At 38.9% G+C, this 19,074-nt stretch overlaps 1 protein-coding gene across 1 annotated transcript; it reads right to left on the bottom strand.

The window, feature by feature from the left end:
- Positions 1-1,641: 1,641 nt before the first annotated feature.
- On the bottom strand, positions 1,642-8,166 carry LOC120185221 (NADH-ubiquinone oxidoreductase chain 4-like; the record flags this gene model as incomplete). The annotated part of the gene is made up of 3 exons (XM_039189509.1): positions 1,642-1,730; positions 4,470-4,881; positions 7,789-8,166. Coding segments are annotated over 3 exons (879 nt in total), but the record flags the coding sequence as incomplete, so codon positions are not given.
- Positions 8,167-19,074: the final 10,908 nt, after the last annotated feature.

Here is a 19,074-nt window from a genome sequence, read left to right as displayed (position 1 = left end):
ATTGATTATGGAATCCGAGCAGAGAGAACCCGGGGCGGGCAGGAAGATACGCTAGGCGGAGTAGTCGCTCTGGAGCAGGTTCTTCGACTGGATCAATGCATGTATGAATCCTAAAAAAATCCCGAAGTTCTAGTCTAGAAAAAAATCGGATTTGGTTGGGTTAGCCTTTTGGTAGGAAAGGCGGTCACAGGAAGAAATGCCCTACCAATGAATAGATTAGTCTACTAACGTCAACAATACCTTTCTTCATATACGATACCGTCCGGTTTGATATCCGAAACAATAGATATGACACAAGAAAGAAAGATAGATATTCCCATGGTAGGAATAGGGCAGTTGCACTAAGGAAGAGAGCTAGGGATTTTATAAAGGTGATAGGACAAGGTTCCAAACCTGCCTTAGTCCCAAATAGGGCACAAGCTAGGGACATTACTATATGAATGAGACTTTATCCTTATCACAACCTAAAATTCTAAAAATGCTCCTCTAGTCCCGAGCTTGGTAAATAACGTCGTAGGAAATTCAATTCAAACTTTCTTCCGGCCTTTAAGTGATAGGGGGAAGTCACTCTTGCGTTCTCTCTCTTTTTTGGGTCAGTCTCGCTCTCTCTCGTCGGTAAGTATATCTGTCGTGGTATTGCTGTCGTGCCGCGCCATTCCAGTAGTGTTTGTGAATTAATAGTTTTGAAAAAAAAAGTGCAAAAAAGGTAAATAAAGACCGTAGCCAAAAGTAAGGGATTCCCCGGGCCAAACGAAAGCGAAGGCAGTGGGGCTCATAAAAGAAAGAAATGAAAACAGGCAGGGAGGTAAGAGCGGGTAAGACTAGGTTATAGCAACAACAACAGAGGTTAGACATCTCTTACCGGAGTAAGAGGTTTCGGGTCATCCGTCCCCTTGACCCAGACACGAACTAATCTTTCTCTCTCTCGAATGTATGCCCGATTTTCGTCGAATCTTTTTTATTACTTTCGAAAACAAACAAACCGTCTTGACATGATGAATAGTGGTGCCCACCTACAGAGCCTAGTCCTCCCTACAGCCTTTGAAGTAGACTCTTTCTCGAGTGTGATCCTATCCCCAAAGCCTTTTTGCAAAAAGAGTAGGTAGGATGACTAAAAGTTTGTTATAAAAGCGGATGCTCTTTTCCCTAAATATTAAATTAGTCAAGTCTAAATGCACTGCAATCAAACAATCGGAAAGCCTTTTGACAACCTTACTAATAGAAAGGGGAAAGATGCGCTCAATCCGTTGCTTGTTGCTCCAACTTATTAGTAGGAGCTCGTTAGCCCTTTCCGCAGGATGCTATGCTAGTTGTAGCGTGCTAGCGCTTTACTAATAGAATATCAAAGTAAAGGAGACTCTATCCAGATCTAAAGAATTCGCCAAAGAGACTTCTTCTAACTAGGAGAGTCAGCAAGCTACCGGAAGCAAAGCTTCTGATCTGACCCCCCTTTGAATTTCCAATTCCTCCTTTTCGTTCTACTTAGGTGGATCAATCTGAACTGTCGACAGAATATAAAAGAGGTTTTTATTCCTGTGTAGACACCTCAACGAACTCATGTGGACACTCCTCAGCCCGAGGACAATCTCTCAAATATACATTAAGATGTTGACCCATTTTTATTTTCTTTGCTGATTCCTCTCAATGAAATTTGCCATGTTGCACTAAGTTACTTACGGATGTATGCATGTAGTCCGGGAACACTTTGGGGTGAACACCCATCCAAACAAGTAGGGTCAATAGTTCAGTATTTAGGCCGTAACATTTAGAAAGAAAAAAAATCTTTAACCCAACAAGTGCTCTCCGAACCAAGCTAGATAGTCTCCTATCACTAGGCTCATCAACCAACCTGGACTTTGATCTTATTATTCCTACCGGATATCAAAACCATAAGGATTGTTTCCAGCCATGAGTTCTCATATGACATAAGCGCTCTTGGGTGGGCTAGGCCATTCCATCAAATCTTTGAGAAGGTCCACAATCTCTTATTTGATGGTCGGCATGGCGATAGGCTTCGCTTCTACGACTGCCTCCCCAGCCAGCCGTTGCAAACACTGAGCGAGAACGGTAAGGGGCGCACAAACAATGTCGTTGCGCAGGGATGCGATTCGCCAAGCTAAGCTGGGGCAAACAAAGCCGTTCGGCCCTACCGGATTAGAAATGCGAAGGCCTTTCCTTCGAAAGGAAACCAGAAAAAGAAAGAGCTATGCTATTGACCGACCCTTTCGTAGTGACTTCGAATCAATAGGCCTCTCATTTTTTCTCATTTTGTTTGAGGCGGACCGGATAGAGAATGAAATGTAGAAATAGGGGAAGGGTTCCAAACCGTTTTTTGGTTTAAGGGCTGCTCGCCCTACCGAAGTACCTAAGGCTTTCGAAGCGTTTACACCTCCCTATTACACGACCTAAAAAAGGCTTTCAGTAGCACCCTTAGAATCTAAGCCTTTTTTTTGAAGCGCCAGTAGTTGTAGCTGTGGCCACACCAACCCTTTCGTTCTTATCGCTCCGGGTTTCGATCTATATGACCTCCGGGCGGTACGAAGTACACCTCTTCTGTAGAGGCAGGTAGTAACCTAACCTTTAAGAGTCTATTCAAGGGAAGGGGAGAGCCCTCTCTCTTATCTATCAATGGAAAGATCTCCGTGCGTGGCGTGATAAGGAATCCTAGAAAAGATCAATTGAGACTCCCTCCCCGATCCCACGAAGATCTCTACGTACTTGTCCAGTCCAGGACAACTGAGATCTTCCAGTCTGCGTGCGTGGGAGCAGCTCAAACAAAGAAGAGTCTGGTCTGGTCTGAATTCAGGCCCGGCCCGCCCGTCTGCTGCTAGGTTCGGGAATGGCGCCAGGCGAGGGCGCCGCTATGCCCGCTGCTCCGCTGCGACCGACCCCCAGACTATGTAAAAGAATCGAGGCCGGGGGGTCTCGCCCATAGGGTTCCCCCCCGCCTTTGGTGATTGACCAAACAAATAGGCCTAGATCTATGCCCCTTAATGAATCGAATGGTCCTTCGACCTTCATTTGATTCCGACGGCCGGCATAGACCTCATGAGACCCGCCCAGCCCACTATTACTACGAAAAAAGCCCTGCCCTTTTCCTTCGCTACTAGGAGAGTAAGCAACCTCTATTAGCGCCAGGCATTGAGTCTTGATCGTGTCATGTGCAACGTCCATCAATGATGGTTCATTAATGTCCATTGATTTAGACTCCTTCCCCCTTCCCAACTACGAATAAGATCGAGAGGAGCCCGAAAGCCCTGGGCAGATTGGCCGGGTCTTTCCCTGTTGTTCTGTTCCCGTCACGATAAAGGCGCACGGAAGAGGTATGCCCAGCGTGCGGAGGATCCGTTGAGAGTTTTTATTATTTCGGTAGGGAACTGTACGATCTTTTCCCCTATCCTATTGTATTGAATCAATAAAAAAAGAGGTAAGTGCTACGGCCCCTTATTGTTTGATCCAATATTGACCGGGGATGAGCCCCGACTTCCATAGGTCCTTGGTTTGACCTCCCGTAGTGGTCATTGCTTTTAATAAAGTGGAGCGGGGCTAATTTCTCGTACTTTCTCAGTGTGCCCCCCTTTCGTCGAGTGCCCCGCCCGGTTCACTGGGCTGTTGGCCTAACAAGCACTTGCCCGCTGCTCCTGCCGCCCGATTGACAGGCGGAGCGCTCGTTATCCTTACTGTTCTCTCTGCTGGGGCCCTTCTCATTGCTCTAGCCATAAGCTATGGCAGCTCCAGCTCGCAACCACAAGGGCCCACCCTACGAGGCCAGAGCGGGCTCAGCGGTCAGCCTCCATTCGAATTACGTTAGGGGGTCTTTCGCTTTTGCCAGATCTAGAGAGATACTACGAGTCCTCCATCCCAGATTCCATCACCGCGGCCATCTGGTTCACCGGTACTACCAAAAAGTCTCATGCTTACGTTACTGTTATTGATGGTTTTATTATTTTGGACTACGAAGGCCCCGGTCGTTCTTCTGGTTTCCATTCCCATCATCATATTGATGATAAATCTCCTCATGCTCTGCCATAAGAACTTGGAGTCCGTATCATGGTGAAAGTAAGGCTGTGATTCTTGCTCAAAAAATAGACCGAACGCGTTCGAGTAATTGGCTCATCCAACCCGGCCGCATTCATGAGTTGCTCGTTCAACTGTCCCTCGGAGACACGGTCGAGAAGTACCATGCATGGTTGCCCTCCGTCCTTTTTTTCTCTCAGTCCCACCCAGAAAGATACGGCTCAGCCAAAAAAAAGTGAACGCCCCTGCGCGAGCCTTATTTTATTAGTAAGGTAAAGCTTTGGCTCCCTAAAGACTAAAAAAAGAAATAAGAAAAGGGGGAGACTTCTGCAACGGGCTATGCCACCCAAACCAACTAAGGGAAGTTGCATCCATCCCATCGCAAGCACCTACAACATCATGATCACATTGGTTTACCCTTTTTTCTTTGGTAGTTCAACAGACGGTCGCCCCTCCAACAAGAAAAGGTATAAATATAGAAACTTCTCTGCCATTTGAATCGGAGAATTTATGGAGGAAATCGGGTTTTAAATTTCCAGAAACCATACGATTATATAGCCAAAGGGAATACGCCGCGCCTAAAATCATCCCAAGCGCGGCTAATGTGGCTACTAAGCTATTTCTTTGGAAAGCTCTTACTAAGATGAGAAATTCCCCGATAAAGCTGCTAGTACCAGGTGAACTCATATTTGCCAAAGTAAAAGAAAAGAAAATGGTAGAGAGATTCGTCATGGTGCTCACTAAACCTCCGTAATATCTAACAAGTCGAGTCTTATGTCGGTCATATAGAACACCAACACATAGAAAAAGGGCTGAAGAAACCAGTCCATGACTTAACATCGGTGGAATGCTACCTCCAATTCCCTGTATGTTTGATAGAGCCAAAGATCCCCCCACTGATCGGAGTACGCCGATTACCCCCCGAACCATACAAGATAGTTACCACCTATCATATGGCTTTCTAACTTCACTTCTTTTTCTGGTCATTCCGCTCTGTCGATCGATTGTAGTATAAGAGATCTTTAACCCCCCGAAGTTATTTACATAAAGGTTCCTGCTTCCTACCCATAGTTAGCATGTATCTCCCCGGGTCATACTTGAGTATCACATCGTAGACCCCCACCCCAACTCTATCTTTCTTATTGGTGAACCGAAACATAGTGCATAGGTACTCTTTAATGCAGTGGGGACGAGACGACGTGACATACTACGATCACATACAAAAGTGCTGCCTATGAAACCTCTCAACAGCTCCCGTTCTTTTATGAGGTCCTATCGGGATAGGTAGGCCCAAGCCTTTCCTTTCCCCCCGACCGAGCAGTAGTTCCCCGCGGCCGGCCAGTGGCGGCAGAAAATGAACTCGGGCGGGCTCCGTACGGTTCGCATTTTCTTGTGTTGAGAGCTTCTCATTTTCTTATATTATAGAAGCCTGCGTCCACGCCGGGGACGGGTAAAGCCCAGCGAAGCAGCATGGAGCACTGAACAATGGGGGGTGATGCTAATATAACCATGGGTTGAACCACACCATAAGCTGAAGTCCTTCCACAGCGGGGGACGGGCAGCGTCCTCGTTGTCGGGCTGGAACAAGAAAGGGAAGCTAGTCGTTGGAGGGAAGACAAGGCTCGTGGAGTGCGACTCCACAGAAGAGCCTTACTCTATAGGGGCGCTAGCGCGCTACAACTAGAACTTTGAAGCCAGCTGAAAAACGGATACGCGCTACTAGCGCGCAACAGTTTTTAAGCTTTACTGGAGGCTTTATAGAGAGAGGTGAGTAAGGGGCTCGCTTCGCTTTTGTTGCGGAGTTCGCTGCCTTCCCACCCCTGCTTAGTGTTCCACTTGTGATTCTGGATGCAGTGGAGGATTTTTATAAATGCGCCCGAATGTTCCCCATAAGACTCTATTTCTCTTTCCTCCTCGAGAAAGATAAAAAAGAGAATCAATCCTTTCTTCTCTTCTTTCATGTGAGAACGGACCTATCTTGTATCGAAAGGTTTTTCGTGCTATACACCACATTGAGAAAGACCAACTTCCTATGTATCGTACCTTTTTTTTTACCTCGAAAGGGAGATCCTCCTTATGATGCTACGGTCGGCTGTCTGAAGTGCATGCAAGGGGTAAACTCGGATAGGATAGGATTGCTCGTGACGGGCCCTTCGAGTGTCATATTTTGGCCGAGTTTACCGTACCTCCGGCCCTTATATTACGCGACCGTAATATTTTGTTACGTTCCACCGCTATTATGCCAGAGATAAAAGGTTCCACACGAGCTCTCGTTCTGCGGCGTGGTGGTAGGACCGATAGGGGATTGGCTCCGGGTATAGATAGGGTAAAATCTGCAGGGGTCATGCAAATACATAGGCCCCTTCCCCTCTCTTTTGGATGAATGGGGTGGTTTAGAAGGCACTTTCCAATCTACGGTCCCTCGGAGCGAAGGGTTAGGCAGGTAGTATGGGCCCTCTGACTTCCAGCTATGTGCTGTGCGGCTCCCGCGAAGCGAATGAAGGGAAGCTCTCAAGAGCTTTTTCCGCCAGCGGCTTATGTAGTGGTCGGCCTTATAAAGCTCGCTAAGCTTCGCTTCCTCGTCTTGCTTCTGGCAGAGCTTATACTTTGCTTGCTTCTCTCGCGCTTGCTTGCGCACGGGAAGGCAACGAAGTTCAGTTCATGAGACCGCGGCAGAGTGGAGCAGCCGCGAAACTTTTTTTCCTTAGCTGAATCTCGCTGGTGCCACCTAAACGGTAAGTAGGCGGCGGATGTGTGACGTTTGGAGTTGTCGTTCGTGCACCTATCCCCAATAGAAGAATGAGTGATCCGTTCCCCTGTGGATCATGGCCTTACCACTCGGTCCCCGATGGCCAGCAGGGGATTCGGTATAGCAGCTCACGTTCGTTTGCGCTGCGCGTTCCCGCTGGACTGGACGCGTGTTAGCTGTAGGAAGTATGGTTCCGAAAGTGACTTCGGTTCTCCAGTTCAGGCTCAACTCCTCGCTTTACGTTAGCGGACCCACAGGTCGGGCCGCGGCTCTGCGCTCTTTCTTTCTATGTGGGACGATGTCGGGGAGAGAAGGGAATGCATCGAAGCGGCGAACAACAACAACACAACTACATTTTGTCTTTTCCCTCCATGAGATGAGCCCAGTGCATTGGACCGATGGATAAGAGAACTGAGCTGGCCTAAAAAGCGCTTGCCCGCTCTACGTACGATGTAGACTCCATCAGATACATATCGATTTCTTTCTGATGGATCAAGAATATATAGTTGTCTCATCAATAGATAAAAATAGGGGATTTCCCCCTTCTTATTGATAGATTACTTCTCTTTCTATTCCTACTCTTTCGATCTATCAGAACAGATCAGACTATCTATCAATCGATTTGAAAATAGCACATTCATATCACTTTTCGTTCATTTTCGCCACGCTAACATAGCCGCCATAATAAGAAGCAAGCAGGCGAAGCAGCTAGAAGCGCTCGCTTCTAGCCCTTAAATTCTTATTTACGAATGAATTGGGAAAGCCAACAGAAAGATTCGATTCTGACTTCGTGGAGCCGGTGCTGCTGCTGCCTGCGCGTAGGGCCGTTTCCCAATCCCGTCCCGGGGCGCTAAGGGGCTTTTTTTTTTGGAACAGACGGCAGTGTTTTACTGACGCCTCAAATCAAGCTTTTGTTGCGACATGCTATGTTTTCTCCCCCATTGCTAGTAGGTTGATGGGTCGCACGCCCGACACACATGTTTTGGCCTTGTGTGTCCATAACTCAAAATAGGTGACCTAACGGCCACCGCCCGACTAAACATACCAATAGTCACCAGATTCATATGGGCTACTGAGGAGTAAGTAATGATCTTCTTAAGATCGATCTGTCTTGAAGTGGTCAAGGAAGTATATATTATAGCAATCGCGCTTAAAGTATAAATGAAAGAAGTAAAACAAAGTGGCACTTCGGGAAACATGGGTATTGAAAATCTTAAAAACCCGTAGGTTCCTAAATTTAAAGGAATTCCTACCAAGATGACGGATCCTGCCGTAGGTGCCTCTACATGAGCTTCGGGTAACCAAATATGAACAGGTACCATAGGCAGTTTGATGGCGAAAGAGGCGAAAGAAGCAATCCATAGAAAGATTTGGCGTCGCTCACTAAATTCTGTGGTTAAGGGATAATCAGCTCACCGGTGTTGTTCCTTTGTCTTTGCTTAATTTAGAGTCTTTTCATTTGGTGAATTTAACTGATAATAAGCTTCAAGGGTCAACACCTAAATTTGGTGATAATGTAATTGTGGATATGAATCCTGGCAGTAATAGGTTTTGCTTGGATCAACCTGGTGTTGCTTGTGATGAGCGTGTTAATATACTATTATCCATAATTGAAGCTGTTGGTTATCCAATGATTTTTTCTGATAGTTGGGAAGGGAATGATCCTTGTAATGATTGGCTTGGTATTGCATGTGCTGGGAGGGAAATTGTATCTGTTAATTTTTGAAACAGGGGGCTTACTGGTACAATTTCTAGTAATTTTTCTAAGCTTACTTCTCTGACAGCCTTGGCTCTTTCTGGTAATAATCTTTCTGGAAGAATACCGATGGAGCTCACTACATTGGCAAAACTCACTCGGTTAGATGTTTCGAACAATAGGCTCTGTAATCACCATTTTTACCTTGACAGCAGCCCCTTCCACGTTTCAGCTCCACCACAGCGGTACTCCAGCAGTTTTCAGCAACAACAGATGTTCCCTCTCCATCCAATAACTTACAGTAAGCAACCCAGTTGTCCCTCTACACTCCAGTAGCTTCCGGTAACTCCACCTGTGGCCTCGTAAGCATCGTCCACGTCCCAACATCCTCATCAACAAATCAGAAAACAACAACAAATATATATATATATATATATATATATATATATATATATACATATACATATTTTACATGTAAACTGGGGCTATAAAAACCCCAGAACATTATGTAATTTTTACAGAGGAATCAAGAATCAATACAAAGCAAAAACAAATCAGATAGAAAACATCAAAGGTTATTTTTATATTTGATTTTCATTTTATTTTTTTACTTAGTATTTTATTTTATTTTTTTCGAAAAAAAAAATAGTAGGTTAATATAAAAAAAATGGGTTTACCTCGCCGTTGGTTCTTCGTCGGAGTTTAGGTCGTCGACGAAACGCCGGTTGAAGCTTCGGGGCTTGATTTTTTTTTGTTTTGTTTTGTTGTCTCGGTTTGTCCCAAGTCGAGACTTATATTTCCTCAAGTTTTTTTTAGGATCGGGTTTTGTTTGGGGTGGTCGGAAGAGTGAATGGCCACCGATTTACAATGGCCAGCAGCGAGATTTTTATTATTTAGGTACCCGGCCGGGTGTAAAAGAGAAAGGGGGGAGAAGGTTATTTCTCTCGGTTGAGAGAAAAGAAGAGGAAGATAAGAGTGGCTAGGTTAGCCAAACAGGAAAAAAATGATATATATATATATATATATATAACTTAGGTTTTGGGTAAATTACCTTTAAGTCGGTCTAAGTTTTCCGTGTTTTACATGTAGCCACTAGTTTTAGGGTTAAATCAAATTTAAGTCTCCCTATGTTTGTTTCGTCTTGTGTTATGATCACTGAAGAGTTTAATTCAATATTCGGGGTAAATAACGTAAAATTCCTTGTACTTTAAGTGTTTTTTTATTTAAGTCACTAATTAGTGGGTTAATAACCCATAAGCCGTTATAGTTTAGGCTTTTTTTATTTTTTTATTTTGGTCACCGATATTCTTTCATTATTTTATATCGATTTTTGCATGCTAATTTCTATTCTATTTCATTTTAATCATTAATTAATTCTGTTATTATTTTATTTATAAATATGATACCACAGTTTTAATTTTATTTATTTTAGTCACTATTTAGTTATTTTTTTAGTTTTATATGTTTATTTTCAATATATTTAACTATTATTATTATTATTATTATTATTATTATTATTATTATTATTATTATTTAGTCATACAAATATATATATATATAATAAATAATATTTATTTTATTCATTTTCTATTAAATAAATATCCTATTTATAAATTTAATTTTATATAAATTACTTTTAGGAAAAATAATAATATTTTAAATATTTTTTAATTTTTTTATATTAAGGAAATGACTGTCTTAAAGCAACTCCAAGTCTTTTTTGATATTTCTAAATAACTAAATATTCTACTTTTATAAATTATATATATATATTAATTTAATTTTTTTTAATTATTTTTAGAGAAATATTTTATTAATATTTATTTATTTTTTAATATCAAGAAAGGGGCTGTCTTAAAGCACCTAGAAGTCATTTTCAGATATTTATAAATAAATAAATATCTTATTTATATATATATATATATATATATATTAATAGATTTTCTTAAAATTATATTAATAAATTTGAAATAACAGGATTATGAATTAAATATTTTTTAAATTTTTAAATTTTCAATAATAGAGACAATTTATAATTAATGAGTACCAATTTTGAGCGTTGTGGGGGTACTGATCCTTCCCCAAACGTAATCGACCACGAATCCCTTTTTATTATTAAAAAAACGAATTTTTGGTTAAAACGCAAACCAGTTTATCTTTTAACTGATGTTTTCTTAAAACTCTTTTAAAAGATAATTTTTAGGTATTCGACCTACCTGACCCAAAAGGCCGATGGCGACTCCCTAAACATTTTAAAAACCATTTATTCACATCAATTTTCCCGCCAAGTAAAAAATTAGTGCCCGGGCGAAAACCAGTTACGAAAGCTTGGCGACTTCACTGGGGATTGGTAAAGCTTTAAAATCAATTATAAATTGTCTCTATTAATTAGAAATTAAAAATTCATATATTTAATTTATAATTCTTTCCTTTCAAAAATTTTATATATATACTAATTATTTTCATAATATTTTATATATTCTTCTTTATTATTGTTTTTATTTTATTTTTATTTTATTTTCAAGTATTAAATTTCATTATTTATTTGTTTGTTAGAGGTTTGAACATTTCTCCTCACACACAACACGTACATTGCATAACATAAGCTTTATAATCAAGCTTTTCCCTTTTAAATGGGAGTTAAAGCGACATCTTCGTGAGAATTTATTCTCCGTGTCAGACCTAGCAAGTAGCTTTCGGGGTTCATATGCTCTATGTCTTCGTGAGAATTTATTCTCCGTGTCAGGCATAGAGAAATGTGTCCCCTCGAATTGAACTCAATCCGCTTAAGTCTGTGATGGACTAGGATTGAGGGTTTGGCAGCCCAAGGGGGCACCAACAAGGACAGTTCGAGTACCTTTACTTCTAGAACTGAAACCATGCATATAATAAACCATAAAAATTCTCCTGATCTAAGAAAATACTAAAACTCTGTCCGTAGGTGTACACAAAGGAGAAATAAGCTATAACTTTTAATTTATTTTCTTTTCTTTTCTTTTTCCTGAATAAAAGCATGGAACTAGAAAAACATGAGGTTAGGATTTATACCTTGATAGATAGAAAATTTTTTCTTCCTATTAGTTGGTACTAACCATTTTATTTTTTTCTTATTTTTTCCATGCATGTTATTTTGCTCTAACTTGTTTATATTGATTTCTTTTGTTTGCATTGCATGATCATGGCATAACTAAAAGGTGTTGACTTGAAAGACTGTTCATCAAATTAGAAAGAATTCATAAATGGACAAAAAGTTTTATGATCTAACAAAATATGACACAGCCAAGGAAAGACATCCTGAGGAAACTCCGAGGATAGAAGCGAGCTATGCACGCAAAGATCCTGTTATATTGATACCAAAAGTATTACACAAAGATCCTGCCAGGTTGATACCAAAAGCAGTCTACGGTAAAAGCATCAGTTGGGGCATTCAGAATAAAGGAGGTTTTTATGAAGCTCAAGCATGTTATTTGAAGGATCAAAACAAGAAATTGAGCACAGAAGTGGAAACCATGCATGAAGATTTCCAAAAGATCAGTCAAGCCTTTCGAAATGTTGGCCTAGGAAATACCCCAAAAAGAGTGGATAACATGGTTCACCAAATTGAAGAAGAACTGCAACATATATGAAGATCTTATCCAAGAACTTCTTGGACAAAAAAATTCTCTTACAAGGGAAAATGAGCAACTCCGAGAACTGATACAGAAGATGAAAGAGAATATCATGGAAGAAGTTGTAGTCCATACAAGCAATATGACCCATAAGCTGATGGACTAACTTGGCTTTAGAGAAGTTAGGAAGGAAAGTTATCCCCTATATATAAAGTTTTATTGAAGTTAGGACTGAAAGCTATCCCCTGTATGTAAAAGTTTTGTTTGATGCACGGAAACTTTTGTGTTCAATGAAATATGTTCTAAGATGATCACTCTTGAGTAACAGCTTTTCATACATGCATTTGCATTTTGCATCTTTGCATTTTCATTTATACTTTTATGTTTGCTTTTGTATTGCACAATTTGTATTTTTATTGTTACCTTCACATATTTACATTTGCATTTGCATCTTTTCATAATTATATTTTATTTCAAACTATTTTACATGCATTTAATCATGACAACGTGGAATAATTCGTGGAGAATTCCATGACAGAATTTTTAAAATCAAAGTGGAGTTAACTTGGTCTTCCTAAAGAATAATAATAGCCATGAATGAGATTTTAGCAAGGGTTGGTAGAATTGAGAAACTACAAGAGCAATTTATCGAGACACAACAAGAGATGACTGATCAAGTAAAAAATTTCCAGGATGATTCAAAGGAACAACTGACCAAATTGATGGACCTGGTGAATATTGTAATCCATGGAGAGAAACCCTTAGAGGATCCTATTGTGAAAGATTTGAATGGGATTATGAATGATATAACTGATGCAATAGAAAAAAATGACCAAGAACTTGTCAAGAGATGTGGAAATCCAATAAAGCTCCTAGAAAAAGCGAAAGAGATCAAACTGAAGTGAAGTATAGAAGAGGTTCAAAAGCCATTAAAGAAAGCTAAGAAAGGCAAAAATAAAGTGATACCTCTCATTCCAATTCCAATCTCATATTCAGACTTGGTACCTTTTCTCTTTGAAAATGATCTCATAACACCCATTCCTCCTTGAGCTTATTGTTGGCATCCAAGTTGGCAAAATGTCAAAGAATTATGCAATTGTCATTCTGGAGATTTCAGTCACTCTGTAGAGAATTGTATAACTTTAAAATTAAAGGTCCAAGATCTTATAACAGAAGGATTGCTATGTTTTGAAGATGGGAAACCTAAGCTCCTAAAAAACTCAGAACTGGTCGAAAAGGAGAAATGTTCGAATTACTGTCTGTCTCATGATGTTCAAGAGTCAAACATTCAAAGAAAACATTTTGATCATCAATCACAAGGTCTTCAAGAGAGCAAAGTAAACAATTGTAAGGAGACAATGATGTCAAGGGAAATTTTACCCAAGTTTCCTTCAATTTCGTGTAGCAAGTTATATCCTGAGTTACTCAAAGCCCAACTTATTACCCCATGTCAGGCTAAGCCTTTATTGCCCCCTTACCCAAGATGGTATAATGAGAAAGTCTTCTGTGACTATCATACTGGAGCACGAGGGCACTCCATTGAGAATTGTGGTAACTTCAAACGAGTGGTTCAAGACCTTTTGGTTCAAGGAATCATATAAGTGGATGTTACTAAGTCTGTTTTGGTCAAACAATCGGGAATCAAACCCCAAGGTGGAGTTGATAATGTCAAAACAAATGAAGTACATGCTGCAAAGGAAGAAGAAAACAAAGTATTTGAGCCAAGGATAAAACGTTCAATTTTTAATACCTCTCTGATTATAAAAGATAAAGAAGTAAAATGAGAGGTAATTTGAGACTGGCCCATAGGTTTAAGAATGAATGAGAAAGATGCAACTCTGAAGAAACCTCAAACACATGTATCAAATTTTCTGAGGACCAGTGAGGCATTGGGCAATACAAATGGTCTGGATACAAAGAGTCTGGTGAATACTACTCCAATTATAGTCGTAATTTGTGTTCAGAATAAGGACAAGGCTATCATCCTTAGTAAAAGTTGTTCTGAATCTAAAAATGAGCTCAATTTCCAGCCAGAAAAGAAAAAGATGATGATGGAGACTGCTCAGAATGAAGCAAAGAGTTGTGTATCTGAAGGCTTACCCAAAGGAGTTGACACAAAAGATAATCAAGAAATAGAGGGCAAATGAGGAAAAAAATATTGGGCCAATTACACACCCAACATTACTGGAATGATGGGGTATGCTAAATAAATAAGTGGAAGTTGTTATCTACCACTGTAGTATCTTCCTATTTTCAGCATCCTGTTTAAGCTTGTTTTTTTGTTCCTTTCTCCACCTTTTGTGCAATAAATAAATTTGTGTTGCTTTTAAGGTTATGAGCATTGAATCAATTTTGCAATCTTGCAGTTCTTTGAATATCAACTGGATTAAAAAGCTCTTAATGATTAGAGTTATAATCTTTGACAAAATATCAGAATTGAAAACCAGAAAAACAAGGACCCTTGACCTTACCTCAGAAGAAATATACCCAAACACTACCCTTTCCACAAATATGAGATAGCCTTATCCTATTGAAAAGAATTATAAAAAGGCTTGGTATTTACATATAAAGGTGTACAATGTGGGGCATCTTATGTAACATTGCAAAGCTGACTAGATTGCTTTTCTATTGATGATGTTCGATGATGAAACTTTGACAAATCTAGTCTAAAGTCATTTGATAATAAAATTTTCTGAATTCCACCAAAACACCTAGACTATAACAGATTCTTCTTAACAAGCTTAAGAAATTTGGATACCCGTGTTATACTATTATATATATAATAAAGCTTGAGTTGTCCCCATAAAGCAATTGGTTAATAGCCCCAGTTTTATGGATAATATTCAGCTAGATTGTTATGCTTGAGTTGTCCCCCTAAAGCAATTGGTTAATCACCCCAGCTTTATGGATAATATTAAAGCTAACCTATTATATTATATGAAATAAAACTGTCCCTCTAGAGCAATTGGTTAATCACCCCGGCTTTATGGATAAGTTTCAACTAGCCTGATAAAGGTGATTATATTATTATATACAATAAAGCTGAATTCAGCTAGCTAAAATGGCAAAAAGTCACTAAATAAAAATGGACTAAGGGAGTTGCGAAACACCTGTTATAGTCAACTTCACACAAGTACTCGGAAATTTCATTATTAGATCGATGTTTTCACATTGCTTTATCAAGGATTTCAGAGAATTGAAATGGAAGTATTATAGAAGGTCTAGTAACCATTATGCTAGATTGTGTCATTTTGTACGCATACGGTTAAAATACCAAGTCCTTAAAGTGAGGAATGTGACAAACTTCACAAAGAGCGAGAGAAGAGTGACATCTTAAATAGATGTAACCATAGAAAATAGGAAAGACATCCTGAAACCAATCCAAATTTTGATATTTGTCAAAGAGCTATAATTCTTAAACATTAAAGAGTTGTTGATTCTTTTGATATTCTTTGAATTAATGCTTATGATTTGATTATATTGTGAACCTGTGATAGGCAACATTTTACAAAATTCTTTCATTCTTCGATAAAGAAAGGAGGAAAAACATTTTCAAACAGGACAGTCTCAAATGAGGAAGGTCCTTGAAGCAAGTTGTTGCTTATTTTACCTCTATTGAAGAAAAAGAATGAACGAGGCCAGAATGATGAAGCATTTCACTTTCTTGAAAGTTAGTGGTCCAAGAAGCCAGAAAGTCTGGAGAATTAAACTTGTAACGCTCTCCTGTGACATCATTAGCAATCTATCAAGAAAGATTATCACTTATCTCATGCTGAGGGCGATAAGCATCACCAGACAAATTATTTTCCCCAGCCATCAATCCATGTCTCTAGCAGATTCTCCAATCACAGAGTCATAAGTCCCATTAAGGTGTATTATGGGAATGAACAATTCATCACTTGCACTCTGGTTATACCGTGATACTGGTTCAGATCTTGATACATCATTGTTGCCTCTTCCATGTCGATCATTTTCTTTGTCAGGAATATATCCATTATGTCTTTCAGAAGATTGTTGAACTTGAATTTGAGAACTTATGGAAAAAAATAAGACATTGGAACATATTCTACATTTATAGATCTTTCATATTGGATAACCTTGGTTACAGGATTCCAAAAATATAGATAACCAAGTTTTGCCATTAACTAAACCTTTCCATATTTCGGGAAGAGTGAGATATGGCAGTGCGTATCTTGGGGTTACAGAAAAGAAAGCTATTGTAGCATCCATTGCAAGAAAATGCACCCACAAAAATCTTCTAGTTCATCCTGAGGATGTTTATTTCTTACGGTAAGGTTGTTACATGGAATGACACCGATAACATGGTCGAATTTGCCAAATCTACTCATTAATTGCTCCAATCGATCACCATTCAGTTCTTGCGCATCTGTTTTCAATGGTATGCCAAGACAGGTAGAATGCAACCTCTGCATTACTGATCCTAGAGAAAAAAGAGAGGACATTGATACCACCGGGGAACATGTCTCTAGTATATCCTCCTCGTGTATAGTTTTTAGGGAAACCTAGAAGCATTTCCACCTCATCAGGTTCAAGTGAAACAACTTTATTCCTTCCAACCCATACCAGATTCCATTTTCGCCACTCATCAAGAACATACTTCTGGACACTCGAAGGTGGCTCATCGTCATAAGCTTCAAGAGTCTTACGGATCCTTTCTGTCAATTTGGCACTTCCTGTACATGTTTGTAAACAGTTCAACTTTGTTCTTGGATCCTAGGAAGACCACCATTTTTTGTCAATGAAAAAGCATCATGTATGGTGCGTGGAGGAAGCGGATTAAAAGGAAATATGTTCTTAATTGGCAGATTATGAATATAGCTCATTTTCCGTGTAGCAACACAAAAATACTTCAAATATACAAATTCTGGCTCTACATCGTATAAGAACCGTGACATTTCGGTCCAAGCACCAACTAGAGCAAGTGCCATGTTCTCATAGTAGAAATAAGGAGGCCAAATAGCATCTTCTGGAAGTGTTCTTTAAGTTATCTGATCTGGTTTAATAGGAACCCCAAAACCAATAATTAGATTTGGAAGATGAACTGCATGATTGTCTTCATTAAGAAGCTTCTTTTCAAGCTTCCTCTGCTTCTTCCTTTTCCAAAAATCATAGCCCGAGTTTCGTCTTTTCTTGTAATTGAGGTAATTGCATAATAGCTTCCTATCTTCTGCCGAAAGAAGTGTGTCAGCAGCCTTAGCCATTTGAGCAGCACATATAAAATCTGTCAACTCTGCAATTGATGAATTCGGACCACATCTCTCCATGGCTATTGAAGCCTCAGCCTTTGAGTACCCCATTTTCGTCAAGTATAACAGTTTATTCTCCTCATCAGAATCAGAATTCAGGATTTCCTCGGTATCAGAAGAACTATCAATATCTGTGAAATCATCCTGAAAGATCGCTTCATAATCATATGAGTAGTTATCAGAATCAACATGCTGCATGGGTGCAGACGTTTCAAGAGCCTGTACCACTGTATATGTAGTCTTGCTATTGCATCAAAATAAGATTATTGTTCACATAAATTGGTTTCTCTTCCACAGAAAAGTATATTCCAGAAATAACCTTCACTGAAAACAAGATTCACTATGTCGGCCTGGAATGAATTACCAAGCGATTTATACCACTCTGTCTGACTAGATCCATCTAGATCTAAGCACCTCATTCAGAAGAGGCACATATCTGAGACATTTTCGTCAAAATGATTTATTACTTCTTAGGGTGCGTTTGGTTCACGGAATGTAAGATTACTACTGGGAATAAAAGATTACCAGGGAATAGGATTACTGAGAATGTTACATTACTGTGTTTGGTTGGTTTGGCAAGAATGTAAGATTATAGTGTTTGGTTGAAGGAATAAAAAGATTACTGGATTGTATATTTTACCAAATTGTCATTGTTCTATATTTTTTAACAAGTTAAATTCTAAATATTTAAATAAAAATTATTTATATAAAAATTCTATCTGTAGATAATATATTATTTTGAGTATTTAAATATATCATGTATTATTTTTATTTTAATTAGTATTAAATTTTACATAATTTATGTAAAAATATATTAAAATTTTACATCAACATTTAACTAAATGTTTACATTGTGGAAACTAACTTCAGTTCATACGTGACGCATTAACTGAGAGGTTTCTTGTATTTTTCAATCGACAAGGTTTACATTATTCTATATACAATAATTTATCATAGATATTCATAATAATAAAAAGTTGTAAACTATTTTTGTTATTTAAGATATAATATTTATTATATATTCTATATACAATAATTTATTTATTTATCTTTTATATTTATCCTTAATTTTGCATACTTTATCATTATTATTTATCTCATGAATTTATATTACAAAAACATAATTCAAATAAGAAAATATAACACTAAAAATCATATTGTCTATAATTTTATATTTCACCGTCATTCATCATTATCTTTGCTAATATTTTAATAAAATTATTAATACTCAGTCCTAATCTGATTTGTACTTAATTCCTGATTACGAAAAGCAAGCAACCCAATAATTCATGTTTCTCAACCTGTAATTTCTCTGAGAACATACAAAAACCGACAGAGGCCAAGCTTTGAACATACTAGACCGTTAATTTCTTTCGGATCATAGACAAAGGACAAGTGAAATAGTTTACTTGTATCTAAAGAGAATTCTAAAACAATTTTAAGTGGTTGCTAATTTGGCCATGTCCGAATTATTCTAAGCTATCAGTCATGAGATTGCTTTTCGAAAAAAGTGTTAATGACATCTACTTCAGGGTTGGAACATTCATGGCTATTGCAATGCTAGGATTTGCATGAATTCTGAAGACAACCTATCTCAACTGTCTGAATATTTTCACAACAGAACGTTTGGCATCAAGAGCAGGACCTCATTGCCGACCAGCTTATATATGTATAGCAACCATCAAGAGCTGTGAATGCAGAGGAGGATAACAACCACCAAGCAAACGATCCCGCCAC

The sequence above is a fragment of the Hibiscus syriacus genome, unplaced genomic scaffold (assembly GCF_006381635.1).
Source record: "Hibiscus syriacus cultivar Baekdansim isolate YM2019G1 unplaced genomic scaffold, ASM638163v2 tig00113021_pilon, whole genome shotgun sequence".
Taxonomy (NCBI): domain Eukaryota; kingdom Viridiplantae; phylum Streptophyta; class Magnoliopsida; order Malvales; family Malvaceae; genus Hibiscus; species Hibiscus syriacus.
The sequence above is the reverse complement of the archived record's forward strand: the minus strand, read 5'-3'. Positions and strand labels throughout refer to the sequence as shown.